This window comes from Stegodyphus dumicola, chromosome 2 (genome assembly GCF_044657685.1).
Source record: "Stegodyphus dumicola isolate Sdum_Otavi_A_Nest chromosome 2, ASM4465768v1".
NCBI classification, from domain to species: Eukaryota; Metazoa; Arthropoda; class Arachnida; order Araneae; family Eresidae; genus Stegodyphus; species Stegodyphus dumicola.
The window spans coordinates 210066774-210085674 of record NC_140769.1 but is presented as its reverse complement, the minus strand read 5'-3'; the positions used below and the strand labels follow the sequence as shown (position 1 = coordinate 210085674).

The 18901-nt window shown below is 31.0% G+C and overlaps 1 protein-coding gene across 14 annotated transcripts in view; it reads left to right on the top strand.

Moving 5' to 3' along the window:
- LOC146998813 (uncharacterized) overlaps positions 1-18901 on the top strand; it is a 940238-nt gene that overhangs the window by 752777 nt on the left and 168560 nt on the right. Inside the window, exon 4 of one of the 14 annotated variants that reach the window (XM_085811703.1) lies at positions 5844-6686. The exons of the other annotated variants lie outside the window; for them this stretch is intronic. Within the exon in view, the coding sequence (XP_085667829.1) occupies positions 5844-5993 (150 nt within the window). The 3' untranslated portion in view covers positions 5994-6686. Of the gene's footprint in view, positions 1-5843; positions 6687-18901 lie in introns of those variants that run through there. 14 annotated transcript variants of the gene reach the window in all.

The window sequence follows — 18901 nt, the reverse complement described above, 5'->3', positions numbered from 1 at the left end:
TCACAGCCATAGCTGGGAAAATTCCAGCTTCAACTGAAAGCCTAGAGTTTTGGACTTTATCGAAACGACTCCCGAAAATCGAGGCAAACTTTGTCGAACAATTTGAAAATAAGGAATTTGACCAAAATTTCGGTTTTAAGGTCCTCCACGATTTAGGACTTTCTGTGCAAAATTTTAGAGACTGTAAAATTGTGTTCACTTATGTTTGGCGAATTGTTTCGAGAAAAAACTGTAAAGGTGTCGACAATTTCCATAATAATGATTCGCCTGGACAGTTCCTGAGCAAACAGGCAAGAAGTGCCTATCTGTATTGATTTTTCATACCCCCCCCAACAGAGGAATCAAATCAGGTACATTTTACTGCCAGACTCCGTAAGAAACACTCTGAATGTCTGCGAAGTATCACTGCAGCTGTGATTTGCCTAAGTTTGTAAGTTCACTGTGTGTTTTCGTAGCAGTTCCTTTCTAGGTTAACTACCTGAAAGGCAAGGACACTTATTATGAAAGAGAACACTTATTTGTTATTTAACTCAGGACTTGCAGTCTGCATTGTTCAAATGTATGTTTCCTTGCTCCTGCTGACAGAAATACTCACAATGTATTTCTAACATTACTTAAGCAGGAGAAACTGTGTTTCGAGATTCCGTAGTATTTAAGTGGGAGAAACTGTATGTATTTCGAGCTCCCATAGTATTTGTTTAATACTTATTGATACAGGTACATGATGGCAATGAGTTTTTGCATCTATTATCTTTTTGTATTGTGTTAAATAACTGATGTTTGTGACAAATTCATCACTCCCCAGTGATCTGTATTGTTTAAACATGTACAGAAAATTTATGTAAATGAATTAAAAAAAAGAAATGTGAATAGATGAACATGTTTAGAAGAATTTTGTGTATTTAATAAATAACCAATTTTTTAAAGTTTATTTATCTTGATTAATTTTCAATTTAAATATTGAAATTAATTTTTATTAACTTTTTCTGCTGTTGATAAACATTTAATGCTCTGAACATTCATATTTAAAATAACTTTCTATTTTTAACATTTTAAAAATTTATATTATATGAAATTATATATAATTCTTTTATTTTTAGAATTATTTTGATTTAGAAAACTAAGAAATCGGGAGATAAAGATGAAATTTGTCACAAAAAAAAAAAAAAATCTCCAAGATATATGTTGTCTTTGTTATTGATATTTGTTGTTATATCTGATCATGTTTTTCTGCTTGCAAAAGTGCAACTTCATTTGGCATTTCTGTGTAAATTAGAAGCACTAAATAACAACATAATGCTTTGTAATTTCAATATTGAGAATTGAATTATTATTCAGAATGAATAATTCCTAAAATTCAATATTTCAGAATTGTGCCATGAAATGTTTAATTTTCTTAATTTGGAAGCATTATTTTACAAATATTTTGAAAAAGGAGAAAAATCTTTTCAATACTTTATATTTCTTACATTTATATTTTTTGTCTCCTCCTTGAAATTTTCCAATTAATATCTAATGTTAATTAGTTGTTAAAAGAAGATATTTTTGAATTTGATATCTGAATTTTTTGTTTTCTGTGAAAAAAAAAATGGATGCAAAAAAGTATGTCACAAGACATATTTTTAAGATTTTAAAATTTATTCTTTTTGACAATTACAGTCAGTTTTCGAAGAGCTATTATTAGATTTATTCTGAATTTTATCAATTGCTTTATGTTGTTCAATATATTTAATGCAAGATATCTTGCACTAAACAGTAGGTATGACAATGACAGCTATTTAAAAAAAAAAGAAAGAAAGAAGAAGCATTTCTTGTGGAAAAAAATTATTTCTAATTATAATTTTCTCTGTTACTGAGAAACGTTAATTCCTAATATTAATTCAGAAGTTATTAATATATTTTTATTTTCTAAATCTGTAAACATTATTTAACAAAATAAAGGTTTTTTTCATATTTCCAAGAGTTTTATTAAAAAAAAGCAGGAAGTGTGGGAACATTTTTCTCAATTTATTATTTTTTTTTCTAATCATAGAATTGCTTCTGTCTTGAAAATTTCTCATTAATAACTAATATTCAGTAATTGTTAATATGAACTAAATTTATTACCTCAACATTTTATTTTATATATCTGAAAATTATTACAACAAAATATTGCTTCAGAAATAAATTTTATATGTTGTGGAAAAAAAATTAAGGAGGCTGGCAAAATTGTCTGTTATTATGTAAACCAAACCCTGGTACCTTGTGTTACTATGGAAATGCATGTATTACCTAAGAATTACGTAGAAAAACTTTGCATCTATTTCATATTTCATAAGAAATATATTTGATATTTTTTGTTGTAATTATATATTTGTGAAACTTAAATTTACATAGTATTAAATACTACATTTCTCTGAAAATTTCAAATGGGAAATGACAGTTTTGCATTTTAAAGCTGGGCTAATTTTTAGCATTCAAGAAGTATTTCAGGTCTTGTATTTAATTTTTTTTTTTTAAATAAGATCTTAGGCTAAAAAATGAAGTCTAAGAGGATTTTAATATTAGTGTTTCAACCTATAATTAATTGTTTTTTGTTAAAACCCATGAATTTTTATGCAGGATAAATCAAAGCACAGGATAAAAGAAATCCACTTTTTTTGTTAATTTTTTCCTTTAAATATAAGACCATGTGGAATTTTTTAAAACTTTTCTGTTGTCTTTCATTCTGAAATACTTCATTTAGCTGTGAAATCTGTAGAGTTCACAGCTAAGTGTTAAGGAAAAATATAATTTTTTATTCTTACGTGCCTTAACGTTTAGCTTTAAACAAATTATGCTTTGAAACATTCTGCATATACTTTTTAATTGTAAAACAGTATATTATTTTAATATTAATAATATATTAAATAATAAATATATATTATTTTATATATTAAATAATAAAAATATATTATTTTAATTATAAATAAGTATTTTGTAAGGAGGCAAAGCTAATCTTTGAGGAGTAGTATGCATGTGCATCAAACTCTCTTCAGAGGATAATGCACCTGGTGAAAGGGAGACATGAAGTAATTTTCTTCCTTCAATTCCTTTGTTCCTAAACATCTTTCATGTTTTTTTTTTTTTTTTTTTTTTTTTTTTTTTTTTTTTAATCAGCACGATTCATACAATAAAATTGATGAAATGCAATTTTCACTACAGGAGAGGGGGGAAAATAATGCTTCAAAATAATTTTATCCAAGTTTTTTAAAATGGTTAGTTAAGGTAAAAGAATTGTTGTAAAATACGTTTTTGTGAAAAACTAGTCATAAAATGATATTTTATTAAAAAAAAATAATTGTGAGAAAGGAGGGGAATCACTTTTTTCCCTTCATAGATATGTACTGTGAATTTGATCAATTTTGCATTGGAAATTTCTTCATGAAGGCAGTCCTTTTCATCAGTCAATATCATGTATCATGTCAGTGTCATGTATCAAGAAAAGGACAAGTCAAACAAATTTAGATGAAAAAACAAATTAATTATAGAAGGACTGTATCCTGTCCTTTTTAAATAATTTATTTGCATGTTGTTATCGAATATTTTGTCTAATATTCATGAGGAACTAGATTGAAAGTTTTAAAACTTGAATGTCTGAAACATAAAAATACCCTTTAGCTTAGAGAATTAAGAGAATTAAGTTTATTAATTACGAGAATTAAGATGTAGAGAATTAATTTTTAGTTCATATATATTTTAATTGTGTAACTATATTACTGAGATACCAGATAAATCATTTCAAGGGAATAATTTATTAGTTTAGTCTTAAACAAATCATTTCTACCTCTCCATGTGCATATTGTTTTTATTTAACATTTTGGGGCACAAATGATAAGCCTTAATAAAGATTTAAAAATGTGCGTTTTTGCTTAACTAATGAAAAGGCATTCTGTGAATTGAATTTGCAAGGAGAAGGAATAATTTAATTGAACATTGTGCAGGTGTTATTGAAATAAAACTCAAAACAACAGTTTTTAATTTATATAGGGAGAATAATTTATAAAATTTCTAAAACATTTATTTTGGTAAGTTGTAAAATTTCTTTACAAATAATTTTATGAAAGGATTGCATCCATTCACTTGCTAATAGAAAATGTTGATTTTTGTTTTAGAATAAATTTAATTTAAAGCAGTTTTCTAATTTCTCCACCAAATACTCAAAACTAGGCTTGAGTTTTCACATGTGTTATCATTTACCCAGGCTTACACATAGCATGTGAGGCATGAATAATCATGAGATATTTAAGAAATTAAATCTTAAATGATTTTAATTATTAAATAATAGTTGCATTCATTCCGAACCCTTCTTACGTAATTTTTTTAAAAAATTGATAGCTTAATATCTCTGTTGCAATGAAGTGAATGAAAAATCCGACTTTTTCACTTTAGATCTATATTTGAACTATTTGAAAGAAAAGTACTCTGAGAATTTCTGCTTTTAAATTGTGTTTTATATTTATGCTTATGAGAATTACCCCACTTTAAATTTCTACACTTTTTTTCTGCATTCATCATTTTCATTTTGCTGAGCTACTGTCTGTGTACTATAGCAAGTTACTTTATTATGATTAGCTTTGTCCTTACTGTTCAGTAATCTTAAAAATTATTTACAGTACATGTGAATATGAAGTTCATAATAGTTGAAGATAACAGAGCATGCAGTTATATCAGTATTTCTATGATAGGGAGAGGTTCTAAAATCACAGATTCATAAGTGAAAGCTTTTATATTCTGTGTATAAAATCTCAGGAAATTGTACAGATAGCCTTAAACGATTTTTATTTTTAGTCTTTTCTTCTTATTTTGATTTTTAATGTATTCCCCCCACCCCATATTTAATGTGAGTGATACTGTTTATTTTGCAAAATGAAAATAAGTCTATGATTTTAGCAGACATTTTTGAACAACTTATTTTTCTATGCATAGACCTGATATGCAGTTCTGTTCTAATATATATGAATAAATGTTCTGATATGAATATTTCATCCTACAACCCCTCAAGGCAAATCAACAGTTATATATTTAATAACTTTAGTTATTATGTGTTTTTGTTTCTGGCTTTCACAGGAATAACACCTTTTCTAATAAAAAGCTATGTTTGAAATTTATATTGTTGAAAATATTTAAATGTCCGCTGAAAAATTATATAGTTAAAATATAAATAAGTAAACAAAATGAATAAACTTTTAAAATGACTTTTTCTAAATTATAAATAAAAAATATTTGCTCTCTATGGTTGCTGATTTAAGTCAAAGATTACTGCATATTAATTACCGTATTTTTCGGCGTGGGACGCCCACCAGTGTATAATGTGCATCTATAATTTTACGCTAGATTTTTAAATTTTTGTTTGTATATCTGTATAACGCGCCATTCGAACAATAATGTACTGCATTGACAAGTCTTAAGAGGAACAATATGTGTGTGGGTTAAATGCTTGAGGGAGTAAATATTCCTGCAAAGAGGATGGATTCAATGCAAATGTCCAAAAGAATGCTATGGTAGGGTTTCGAGAGAAGGTGGATATAATCTGGAGAAAGAATGCACTTCCAACACGAAAGAAGTCATGGAATTAGATTTCAGATGTTTTCTCTTTCTGTGAAGCTGTGATTTTCAAGTGAACATCGAAGGTTTTAGTTGAAATACAGTTGATCTTGTGTTAATTTTAGTAGTAAATATGGTTCCTGCAAAAAACACACTGCTAGTTTTAAATGCAAAGTCATTCAGTTTGTGAAAGAAAATGGAAATTGTGCTGCAGCAAGGGTGTTTGGTGTTGGTGAATGATAATGATTCACCAACAATGATGTTTGTTTATGTACCAGATTTGCAGTGACGGTGAAGATAAAACAGAAATCGATGATGTGCCTGAGGATATAACGGAATACCAGCATGTTGAACATTTTATGCTATCCGATAATGAAAAGATTTTAAATTTAAGAGGTATGTCATTTCTTTTAAAACAGTATAAGTAAACACAAAAATGTAACTTATGTATGCCGATTTTTTTCCATATTTTTAATTTATTATTTTTATATCCGTCGTGCACTCGTATAACATGCACTCGTAAATTTCAATCATATTTTTGGCAAAAGTGCATGTTATACGCTGAAATATATGTTATGTACTGTGTAGAAATACATTACTTGCCATTTAATGTCAGAATTAATAATATAGCTGCTAAAAATAGAACATATTTTGGGTTTCATATGTTAATTATACCAAAATGTATCATATTTGCATAAATTTATACATTTTGAGCAGAAGGCTTAAATAAGGAGGGATAAATATTATTAATTCAGTAATAAGAATAGAAAATAGGCAGAATATAATTGAACATTTAAAAATTGATACTTATTGGAATGAACTATGCTTCAATGCGTATGTTACTTTGTACATGAAATACTAATGACAATTTTAAATAATCAAAATGACAATAAAATTTAATACATCAAAGGCAACCTCATGGACAGAGGACTGCATATCTAGTAGAATAAAATATTGTTAGTTCTGTCTTGAGACAAGTTTTGGAATTTTATTGTTGAGAGACTTTAATAATGAATAGTCTTTTAACAAATTTTTAATTCTTTTTTCAATTAAAATAATATGAGATTAAGCATAAATATGAAATTCTGAGACGACAATCATTTTAAACTGCTTAATATGTATTAAAGGAAAAGATTTGTATATTAAATAGTTGATGTTTTGAAATATGTAATTATAAAATTAAATTAAATAAAAATGTAAAAATTTATTTTGCTGCTGTGATAAAAGAAATACAGGAATTCATAATTTGTTTCACCTTTTCAACAACATCTCTTCACTGAATATATAAATATTCATGATAGCTAATGATATCCAATTATCTACATATCTTGTTTACCAATCACCAGTTTACCAATTATCTTGAGAGTTTATTGCAATGTTTTGGTATCTGAATGTAATAATTATGATGGATGTAGAATTTTTGAAATATAAACCAGGTTACAAAATGCTATAAAATAAAAAAGAACATTTATTAACACAATGTAAAGAGGAATAAATGGACAGTCAGCAGCACTGCATGACCGAAAGTGTAAATCAGTCCGGAGAATACAGCAGCACTGCTATGATGACGTGGCTATTTGACATGGCAGTAATGAACCATCTTCATCACTTGTAATATGCTGCAAATGTGGGTAAAAACACAGATCCCATGTGGCACACAGCCATCACACCTGTCCTGAAGAAGTGGATTCTTAATTAACTTGCTTGAAATAAAACTTAAGCTTACAAGAGCAAGTCCATGTTGTGCTGGATATATCTCTACTATTCTTTTTAATGGCCATGTAGCTGGGAAAATGTCACCTTTTAGCAGAATAATATCACCAATTTCCAGGAATGACCATTCTCATCTGGATTTCAGCATATGCAAGCATTCACTGTGCCATCTCTCTTCTTCATCTTCTTTATTTTCTGCAACAGAAACCTCATGGAATGAAGGGGAGGCCTGATACAATCACATTCAGGAACACTTGTAGTAGTTTCTCATAATTCTTTCAAAGTTCACTCAGTTTTCTCTTTGCTGCAATAAAGTTACTTCCTTATCACAGGAAATGTGAATGTAGGCAGGAGAATTAACTTGCTTGAAATAAAACATGAGCAGTAATTGTTACAAACACAAACAAGTCCATGTTGTGCTGGATAAACCTCTACTATTCTTTGTAATGGCTGTGTAGCTGGGAAAGTGTCACCTTTTAGCAGAATGATATCCCCAATTTCCAAGGTTGACCATACTCATCTGGATTGCAGCATTTGCAAGCATCTCTTCCAGAGCTTTATTTTCTGCAACAGAAACTTCTTGGAATGAAGGTGTGAGGCCTGATAAAATCACATTCAGAAACACTTGTAGTAGTTTCTCGTAATTCTTTCAAAGTTCATTCAGTTTTCTCTTTGCTGCAATAAAGTTACTTCCTTATCACAGGAAATGTGAATGTAGGCAGGAGAATTAACTTGCTTGAAATAAAACATGAGCAGTAATTGTTACAAACACAAACAAGTCCATGTTGTGCTGGATAAACCTCTACTATTCTTTGTAATGGCTGTGTAGCTGGGAAAGTGTCACCTTTTAGCAGAATGATATCCCCAATTTCCAAGGTTGACCATACTCATCTGGATTGCAGCATTTGCAAGCATCTCTTCCAGAGCTTTATTTTCTGCAACAGAAACTTCTTGGAATGAAGGTGTGAGGCCTGATAAAATCACATTCAGAAACACTTGTAGTAGTTTCTCGTAATTCTTTCAAAGTTCATTCAGTTTTCTCTTTGCTGCAATAAAGTTACTTCTTTATCACATTAAATGTGTCAGGTATGCCTTGGCTTGCAGCAAACCTCTTGAATGCAACAGTCAATTGTTAAATCTCAGACAGCTTCTTGGTGAGCTGTTGTTAGCTAGCTGTTGTTGCCATGCAAACGAATACAGTCAAAAGTCTTTAATCCGGACTCGTCGGGACTTCGGTGATTCCGGATTATTGATTTTTCCGGATTATAGATCATCAGTTTAAATCTGGTAAGATGGCATGCAGAAATTATAAAATTAAAAATATAAAACAGTAATTTATAAAATAATGAGCAATTATGATCTAAAGGGTATCAAAATTTACAAAAAAAAAAGCTTAATATTTATTTGTTTACTTTATTAAACATTTCTTTCAACGCGCGCATGCGTAAAGCATACATTATGCATAGCCGAAATTAGAAAATTGCAACCAGAAAACTATTTAATTTGTATTCGTGATATTTGTAATGACCAGGAATTTGATTTAAATCATATCAAAGACGAAGTACATTGAGATGAAATACTACATTTAATAAGGAATTATAAGCCGAATAAAATAAAAACATCTGCCCTGAAGATAACGATAATGTTGACATATCAACTTCCAGTTCGTTGCGCGCCGCCACGTTCCCCCTTCCCCCCCCCCCCGCGCAAAGCAGCGTGAAATTGATAAACAGATTTCCGAACGGTTAAATAAACAAAGGATATGCCTTTATCCATTTTTTGGAGCAATTCCACTTTTTGTTTGATGGACATCGAAACATACATTCGTTTTCGTAGATCCTTTGGGAGCTCCAGCATCGGAAATTCTATTTGACATAATCGAAAGTTCAAGCTTACTTTTATAAAATTGCTCTTACAGACTGTAAAAAATAATAAGCCGGATCCAATTCGAAGATTAAGGAACAACGCAATCATCAACATTAACTGAAATAGACAATTAGATAATTTGAGCTTATACCGTCCGTTATACATTAAACGCGCAGTGAAAACGTATTCTGCGCTTGTGCACACGCAAATGCGCAGTCGTAAAGGTCTTACGCGCACGCTTAAACGCTTATGCGCATGCGCAGAAAGTTTTTAGCTTTGAGGTCCGGATTATAGATCATTCCGGATTATGGGTGTCCGAATTAACGACTTTTGACTGTAATACAGCATAGCTGTTAGCAGTCCATTTACCATGTCCTTAGTTAAATTTTAAATCATTGGGACCGTATAATTAATACTACAGTTAGCAAATGGCCCTTATAATTTGCAAACTATGCATTTTGCTTTGAAACTTTTAATAATTTTCTTTGCTCCATTGATACAACAGTTGTGTTTTAATATGGAATTTACCACTATACAACTTGCATATGGAATTTCATTCAGCTCAATCAAGAGTTCATCCAGTCTATTAGGAGACTGAATAATAAATGAATGGTTAGCATTATAATTTATTCTAGTATGCTGAATACAACCTGCCACTTGTAGGAGGCTATCTTCAAAAAAATTATTTGATGCTGCGAACACTATAATTTTCAAAGGTTTCTTGCAACTTAATAATTGTATGCCATCTTTAAAATGCACTTACTATACCCACAATACTAAATAATGCCTTGATGCTTTTCTACATTCCAAAGAGTTATAGGGAAATGTTCACCCTTGAAATTTGGCAAACAGTTTTGTATCTTTTCGATAAGTGCTATTTAAGAAAGTACTTAAAGTTTCAATTTTTAAACTGTGTCATGAAAGTATGGTATTAGTTCTCTTTTCAATCAATGCATCTGATCCTCAGTGATGTTACAGAATTCAAAACTCAGTCAAATTCAAGGGGCCTCTTTGACCACCACAGTCAGTTTATTTTGAGCTTTTCTAACAGACTCCCCAGGAAGCAAAGTCTGTTGGGTATAATTTTGATGGAATGTAATTCTGATCGAGACCTCAGTAAAACTCCGAGATTTCCGTACTTCAGTTAACAGTAAATGTTTTTCATCTGCGACAAGGTGATGATAACCTTATTAGTGCAACAACATACCATGCAAAGATTTGAAACTTATAGTAACTCAGAATATTTTGAATGGAACCAACAAACTTTGATAGCATTCAGTTCTAATCTAGGAAAAGAAGAATAACTGTAGTTATGACAGCTATTGTAATATTAAGTTCTTGCTGTTATAATTAATCACTTTTTGGTATGCAAAATCTGATGCATTACGAAATGTATCTCAACTGCATTGTCTGGAAGTGAATGCATCTAGGAATTTTAATATACTGAAACTTTATCCATTTTTCATTAATATTATTAGGAACCAGATCATACCAATCACTATCGGAAATCCAAAGATGTCGATACGTAATCTCCATCGCTTTTACAGCTATTGAAAGGTTAAAAAATCTCCGATGATTGTAATTGTAATTTTCTTCAACAGCCAAGACTGTCTTAATCCCATTATATAATAATGTTGAATCAGATTATAATTTCAACAATTTAGACAATTTATTAGGCATAATTTGCACATTGAGAGAACCAGTTTCCTGGTTCAACAAATATTGGCTTTAGGAAAAGCTAATTGGTTCACCATTTCCTTAGTTTAAACCACTTCTTTGGTTCCTTAATTTCTTTAGTCACCTGTTTCGTAGCTTCCAATATATAAACTGCCTACAAGTATCAAAAGCCTTTTCAGTGCTTTTCAATCTAAAGAAAAGATCATCGCATAGAAATAATTTCTTATTATCTCTGATGCGTGGCGAATCTTTTTCACCATCCACTGGAATTGTTTCAAAGTATCATTGGCAGAAATGAAAAGGAGGCATGAAATAAGTTACCATGATTAATCGATCCCATACTTCTGAATCTTTTTCCCCCACTCACTGCAATTGTTTTAAAGTATCATTGGCAAAAATGAAAAGGAGGCATGAAATAAGTTACCATGATTAATCGATCCCATGCTTCTGTTCTGCGAAGCATTTCTACCTTCTTTAGCTATAAGAATGTGCTCATACAATTCGGCAGTATCAGACATAAACACTACAACATGTATTATGAAACTTCCAAGTACCAAAACTAATCCCACTTGATAGTTAGTCCTACAAATAATATGGAATTCAAAGACTTTCCTTTATATTAGGTTTAGAAAAACCATAGCACTATTTGGTATAAATGCAGAATGTTGAGGAATGTATTATGCATTATAAGGTAAACCTGTGTGTTAAATTAACTAGACTCATAGACTCAGTTTTTCATAATCGGACATGTATTCTTTATAACCTTTTTACAAACTAGGATTTCACTTAAATTTGTGATCAATGGCAATTAAGTGTGAAATTGCCACTTCTTTATATTCTCTCATATTTTCAGCAGAATCTCAAAACGGAAGCTTCACGAAGAGTCTAATCAGAATTCACTTTGAAAAGCTTTAGATGATATTTCTCTTTGTGTGCTAGCACTGTAACCCTTTGAAGTAACTCACTAGTTTCCCAAAACCACTTCAGGGCTTTGTCAGTGTTTAACTCAGTCCAAAAGTTGTCTAGTGCAATTGCGGTTTCATTATCACGAAATGTGTTTCGAATTCTTCCAGAAAGTACTCAACCAAAATATGTGTGTTGTGCCACTACTGAATTTTTATTTATACCTGGCAACAAAAGGCAAATCCATTATAACTGCCAATAAAAATGTCAATTTTTCTCACTATATTCAATATCAGCTAACAACAGAATCTTCAGATGACAGAATATTATGATCCGTATGCCTCGGTGGAAGAGGAGAGGTAACTTATTTAGCATAACACTCTCTTGCAGAATGAAATTTTAGAATCATGAGCGGAAAAGCACATCTGGATAAACAGTAGATAGAGCATAACTTCTTTTCAGTGGTAACTTCAGTGTACAAGACTCCAAAATAAAGCTGCATTCATTACCAGTATGCAGAACAGAACAACTGTGCTGGTTTCCCATTCTATCAAGTGCTTGAATGATTGCAGTGGGAAACAATACTTCTTATTTTTTCCATGTTAAGCTTTAAATTATAAGAATTTGAGATCACAACTGGATTTAAGTCAGCTGTAAAAAAACTGACTTACTGTTCTCATGTAGCAGTGTGTATTACTTAAATTTCGAAAAACTAATGCAAGTATGTTAAGTACCACAGAGGCAATTAAAGCATGGATTATATATTTTTTATGTTATCTTTCCCTCTGTTACATCTAATTCCTTAAATTTAAATATTTTAATGGTACCCATTCTTTAAACAAATAAACATAATTTATTCCTTTACATTGATAAGAAGCAATTTTATTTGCACTTGTATTAGAAATACATTGGCATTTTCGCTAAGGTCTCTTTTCATGCTCAGTATTACAAATTTCTAATGAAGCACATCTATTACTTAAATTCTAAGAAGCTGTCACATAAGGAATGTCAATAGCTACTTTCTGAGAGCATAAATAATGAGTATTGGAGCCTACGTTTTGACACAAAATAAATATTAAAACAACTGTTCTCTTGTAGAAGCTTCTACATGCAATGAATATAAGTTCCTAATTATCTCATTAGAAACATCACCCTAACACTGTAAGCTTGAATGATTTGTTACTGGTTAATCTGAAAAAGTTTTTAATAAAGATATTGTTATCTCTTTTTGTCATTATATTGCTTGAAATCGTTGTATTTTCAAAAATAACAGTTACCCACTGATTAATATAATGTACTTTAAATACCCAAAATATTACCTGCCTTATTAAATCTACCTTAGCAGCTAGAAGCATCTCTCATTGGTCTTACTGGGATACTGCACATCTACTGTATCTACATATATTATATATATAAAATCTTGTGGCACTTTGCATGTAATATGCAGTTCTTCTGTATAAAGTCTGAAACTTTCTGAGTGAAAATTCACTTTGCAGCCCATAGCTACCATATCGAGTTAACACTAATCTAAAACAAATGGCCACTGTAAGATACATAATCTGTTAATTACTGTAATGAAAGTCGGTACAGAACAGGAAGTCTTTTTTGGAGAAGTTTTCTGTTACGAGAAGTTGATTCTCTCACAAGTGGGATGGAGTTGGAAGTTATCTTGTCTATAAGAAGATGTCCAAGACTGTGGCCAGTAATAGACACTTAGTAAGGTATCAGGATGGTAAGTAACATCATCATATTTTCATCTATTTCGCAGAGTATATAGAGAGCAGTAAATGCTTTTACCAATTTCTACTGCACTTCTACTTTTTATATAGCCTTAAGAATAGAAATAATTTTTTATTGCTTTGAATGTTTAAATGCACCTTGAAGATTGAATATCTAAAAATTTTTAAAAAAAATTAATAAATAATTACTTTGAATGTATGTTCATTCAAATTAGAAATATTTGTGTTAATTATATATTTTTATCTAATTCACAAAGTAGCAAAAATAAGTGTCTGTCTTAATTGCTTAAAGCAAAACCAGGAAACACAATTTACTGCAAAACGAACTGCATCTGTGTCATCTATCCTTTTCTCAATTTAAGGGAACCACTTACTATATATGTATTTAAAAGAAGACTGTTAATTATTTAAAAATTTTTAATCTGTTTGTTTTCAGTCCCAAATTTAATTAAGTAGAAACCTATATTCATATAGAAGAGCATCTTATTGCTAGAAACTAATTAATAATAATATAAGAAGTAAAATATACTTCTTATATTGGTGACGGTATCAGGTTCAATGTTCTGTCTTACTTTTTTCGGGAACATGCAAGGACCTGACTCGGAACAGAGAGCTTACTAAATCTATGTTCAATAACTGTGGGAAGTAGACAGGATACACAAGAAGGGTATACAAAACCCTTTGTTTTTCTCTCTTTACAATAATTTCCGTACTTCGGAATACAAAGACCCACTACTTGTGGTCTAAACGTAAGAATATAAAAATATTAAACTAAACTCTAACTTAACTTTGGAATAATAAACATGGAAGATTGGCCTTATATTAACAGGAAGCCGTATGTAGTACAGAGAACTGTTAACACTACAATACGTTTAAAAATTATCACGAGGATTAAACCTCTGGCCTGGAAGCCAACCAGCAACTGAGTAAAACTTCTAAGGTAAGCGGCCTGCTTCGACTAACTCCTTCCTCTCTCTCGCTTGGCAAAAAGCCACATCTTAAGTACTTGGCGTTCGCTACACAAATTTTGCATAAATAAGTTAACGCTTTTAATTCTGGCCGGAAGTAGAAAATAAGAAGTGATAGTAAAGATTTAAAATAAAATAAACGTTAGTAAAACTTAAGATCCTTACATAGGTGATGCAAAACCATTTGCAGGTATAACTGACGCCAAACCATATGGTTCATTAAATATAGAAAAATTTGAGTGTGTTGGACATATTCAAAAACGAATGGGAATATGGCTACGCAAATTAAAACTTGAAAGAAAAAAAGTAAAATTAAATGACGGTAAAATCTGTCTGGGAAAGGGAGACTAACAGATAAGTTAATAAATGAAATAACTTCGTATTATGGTAATGCGATTAGAGAATATAATGAGTCTGTTAGTGATATCAGAAAAGCCATTTGGGCAATTTACTACCAGAAAATATCGAGTGATGAAAAGCCGATTCATGACGTTTGTCCTACAAATGAAACCACATGGTGCAAATACAATATAGCTAAGCAAAATAAAGCTGATTATAAGCATATAAATTCTGAACCAGTCGCTGTAATGGAGGCAATAAAGCCAGTTTTTATAGATTTGTCACAACCTTCGTTATTGAGACGTTGCCTTGGCGGCAAAACACAAAATAATAATGAATCATTTAATTCCTGAATTTCGAAATTTTGTACAAAGACATGTCGTGCTGGTAGTAGGATAGTTCAAATTGCTGGAAATGAAGCAGTGATTGCTTTTAACGAAAGGTCTGTTGGTAGTCATTCTGTAATGAATGAGCTACAGCTTTTTAGAAGTAAGTTTTCTATTGAAGGATTTTTACAAATCGATAACAAGAGAATAGATAACGCAGAAAAGAAAGGCTTGTCAGAAACAAAACAACAGCGTAAACTTGAAAGGCAGCAAAAAATGTCAGAAGTGCAGGCCTCCATAAAAATGATGGGGATGTTTATTGTGCTGGTGCGTTTTAATTTGTAAATAAAATTTTAGCAGTTTAGCATACAATTTGAAGTAAGTCGTAAAAGATTTTTTCACCCATGTTAAATAATATGTATATTATACAATATAATACATATCATATGCTTAAATGCTTGAGTTTATTTAACTAAAGTGGTTATGTAAAAATAAATTTTTGTGCAAATATGCTACATGTATTTTAATATACGGCTATCACTCTGTCATGGTAATGTATATAGCAAAGTAAATTTAACGTGTTTCATACTAACAAAAGCTTCTGCAATTTATTAGGATTTATACTTTTTAAATGTATTTTGAAAATAAATATACTATGCACTTTATTATTAGAAAGTTATATACTGAAGTATTGGCATTAAAACTCAAATTTCTTAAAATACGGTTTTTCGCAGTTGTATACATAGCATTTAAAGTATGCTAAAGTTACATTGTGGAAGAACTATTAAATGTTTTATATGTTTGATATACAGTAATATATTACAGAGAACTTGAGCTAAGACATTTGGCTAAGACATTTGTCTATAAGTAAATTCTTATTTGTAAGGAAGTTTTAGTTTTATCATTCTTAGTCGATATGTTATACTTCGATGAATGTAGCAGTTTAGCATACAATTTCAAATAAGTCTTAAAGGTTTTTTTCCCACCTATGTTTAAATAATATTGCATAATATGATACATATCATATGCTTAAATGCTTGAAAGTACTTAACTGATGTGGTTATGTAAAAATAAATTATTTGTTCAAATATGCTACACGTATTTTAATACACGGCTATCATTCTGTCATGGTATTTTATATAGTATGGTAATTTTAATGTGTTTCATATTGACAAAAGCTTATGCAATTTATTAGGATTTATACATTTTAAATATATCATTTTGAAAATAAATATACTATGCACTTTATTATTAGAAAGTTGTATACTGAAATATTTGCATCAAAACTCGATTTTCCTAAAATGCATTTTTTCCCAGTTGTATACATAGCATTTAGAGTATGCTAAAGTTACTCTGTGGAAGAACTATTAAATGATTTATATGTTTGATATACAATAACACATTACAGAGAACTTTTGCTGAACATTTGAAACATACTGAAACATTTGCCTATAAGTAAGTTCCAATTTGTAAGAAAAATTTAGTTGTATTATTGATAGCGTAGAAGTTTCAAATCATTTTTAGTTGATATGTTATACTTTGATGATGGCAGCTTATTTTACATTAATTATGCTTATACCAACTATTGGAAATTATATAATATTACAATATCTCTCAGAAAATAAGCATTTTATATATTTTATAACAAGAGAAGTATTTAAAAAAAATATTTACATTAAAACTTGATTATCTCAAAACATAAATTTTCACTGTTGCGCGCATGATATTTTAAAAACGGTTCTTGGTACACACTTTAAATTTAATGGGCTTCTTTATATGAGTATTATCATCTAACTGAACCAAAAAATATATTGAATATTTTAATAGTCAAAAATTTTACGCATGGAAATATTAAAAATTTTTTATTAAAATGCATTGTATAAATTTCTTAAGATTTTTGGTTCACAGTAGTCTTTAGATGCTATACAAGCTGTATATTAACTATGAAGTTAAAATATATAACAGAATGTTTTAAATTGTGCACGCAAAGTGGGAGTATTACGTGAACATATAAAAAATTACCTCACAAAGAAGATTAAATTATAAAAACATTTGTGGCAACACAAACTATTTGCTTACTAATTCAGCTGTGCTATGTAGTCAGCTGTAAAAAACTGGAAGTAATAGCTTTAAAAATAAATATGCTATCCCAATTCTTACAACAGGATCATATTCAGAGATTTTGAGGGTTTTAAGGTGTACGAGACCCCTTAACGTAGTTCAATGGAGAACGTGATGCAACCACTTCTCATTCCCCAATGACTTTAGCTTTGGCACTTACGTTTCAACCGTCACCGGAATGACGGCCTTGATAATTCAACGAAAGAACATATTATTAGTACTCATTTCGTGCTCTTAACGTTGTTAGCATATTTCATAATGCCTTACCGGAAATTTCTGTTTTCAGCTATAATCCTGGAAGGAAAAGTTCTGTTCATGCTGGTTCTATCATCTCGACTTGAGGTTTTGGATGATGGTAAATTACTCATGTATCGATTGTTATACTAAGGGAACTCTATTTTTATGCCTCATGATTGAGAAGTCCATTATTGCCACCAACCATAACCGAAATCTGAAAGGATTTTATGTGGGACTTCTCAATATCTGGCAATCTCTGGCAAATTCCGCTCAACATCCACGATTTGTTTTCGTGACTTCTTGCTGATTAGCAGCATTATCTTCTGTGTCCTAATGTGTTCTGCAGTTCTTTCGTAAGTGTTCATCACCACTGCAGTTCTAGCATACTAAGGTCGCTTTCGTCTGACGTCTGTTCCGCCTTAAGACACTTACTTAAGTGGGTAGACTGCCTGGACGAGCTGTCACTTGTCCACTAGCTTCTGGGTTGGAGTAGTTCCGATTGGGCAATGGTGTGTGCAAGTTTCTGAAAGGACTGCCACGTTTTTCATGGCGTACACTCTAGGCATTTTTTAAATCCTTGAGATCCACTATTCGCAATTGTTTCTATACCTCAGGTTCCCGTATGCCACCGAGGAAGTATTTCATGGATTGTACTTCACGTATTTCTGTTGAGCAGTCAAAAAAGGAGAGATGGGAGAGCATTTCCATAACAATGGCGAGCTTCTGGATTATTTTGTTGAACTTCTGCTGTCGAGATATTAACTGCAGCCTTCTGTAGTCTTTTAAACACTTCTTAGTAGAGCTTTCGCGTACCGGGTACAGCATCAAAATCTAGCCTCTGGGTTTCTAGAAGAGTGGGACCGATATCGTCTTCTTCTATTCTCAGAGAAGCTGCGAAATTACAGGTTTGTCTTCGGAATCCTACCCATTTCCATTTGGAGCTATACAGAACTGAGCCTTGTACATATGTCACATGTTTTTTCCATCACACGTGGAAAGCATGACAAAATGGGTCGGAAAACATAGGTACCTATTTAAAGGTATCAGAATCGTCTCCAGTTGTCATTATGAATGTGTTAAAGCTGTCAGATTCTTTGGCGACAACAGCAGAGACTTTGTCATCGATTTGTTGTTCGACATCAGAAACTCTTCCTTTGATTTGTAGTTTGACAGCATTAACTCTTTCTTTGATTTGCTGTTTGACAGCAGAAACACGTTCTCCAGTTTCTCTAACTCTCCTTTCGACCATGTTATTTCTGCTTTCAAAATCCTCGAAAATCTTCTACTGTAGATTCCATCTTTCCTTGAACTGGTATTATTTCCCCTTTCCCTCTTTTGTTGGACGCATTTATCTCTTCTGTAAAGGAATCAACCTCTCCTTTTATATCTTCCTGGAACGCAGCAAAGACTGTCACAAGCTGCCTCAGATGCTCCTCAATTGTTCTTG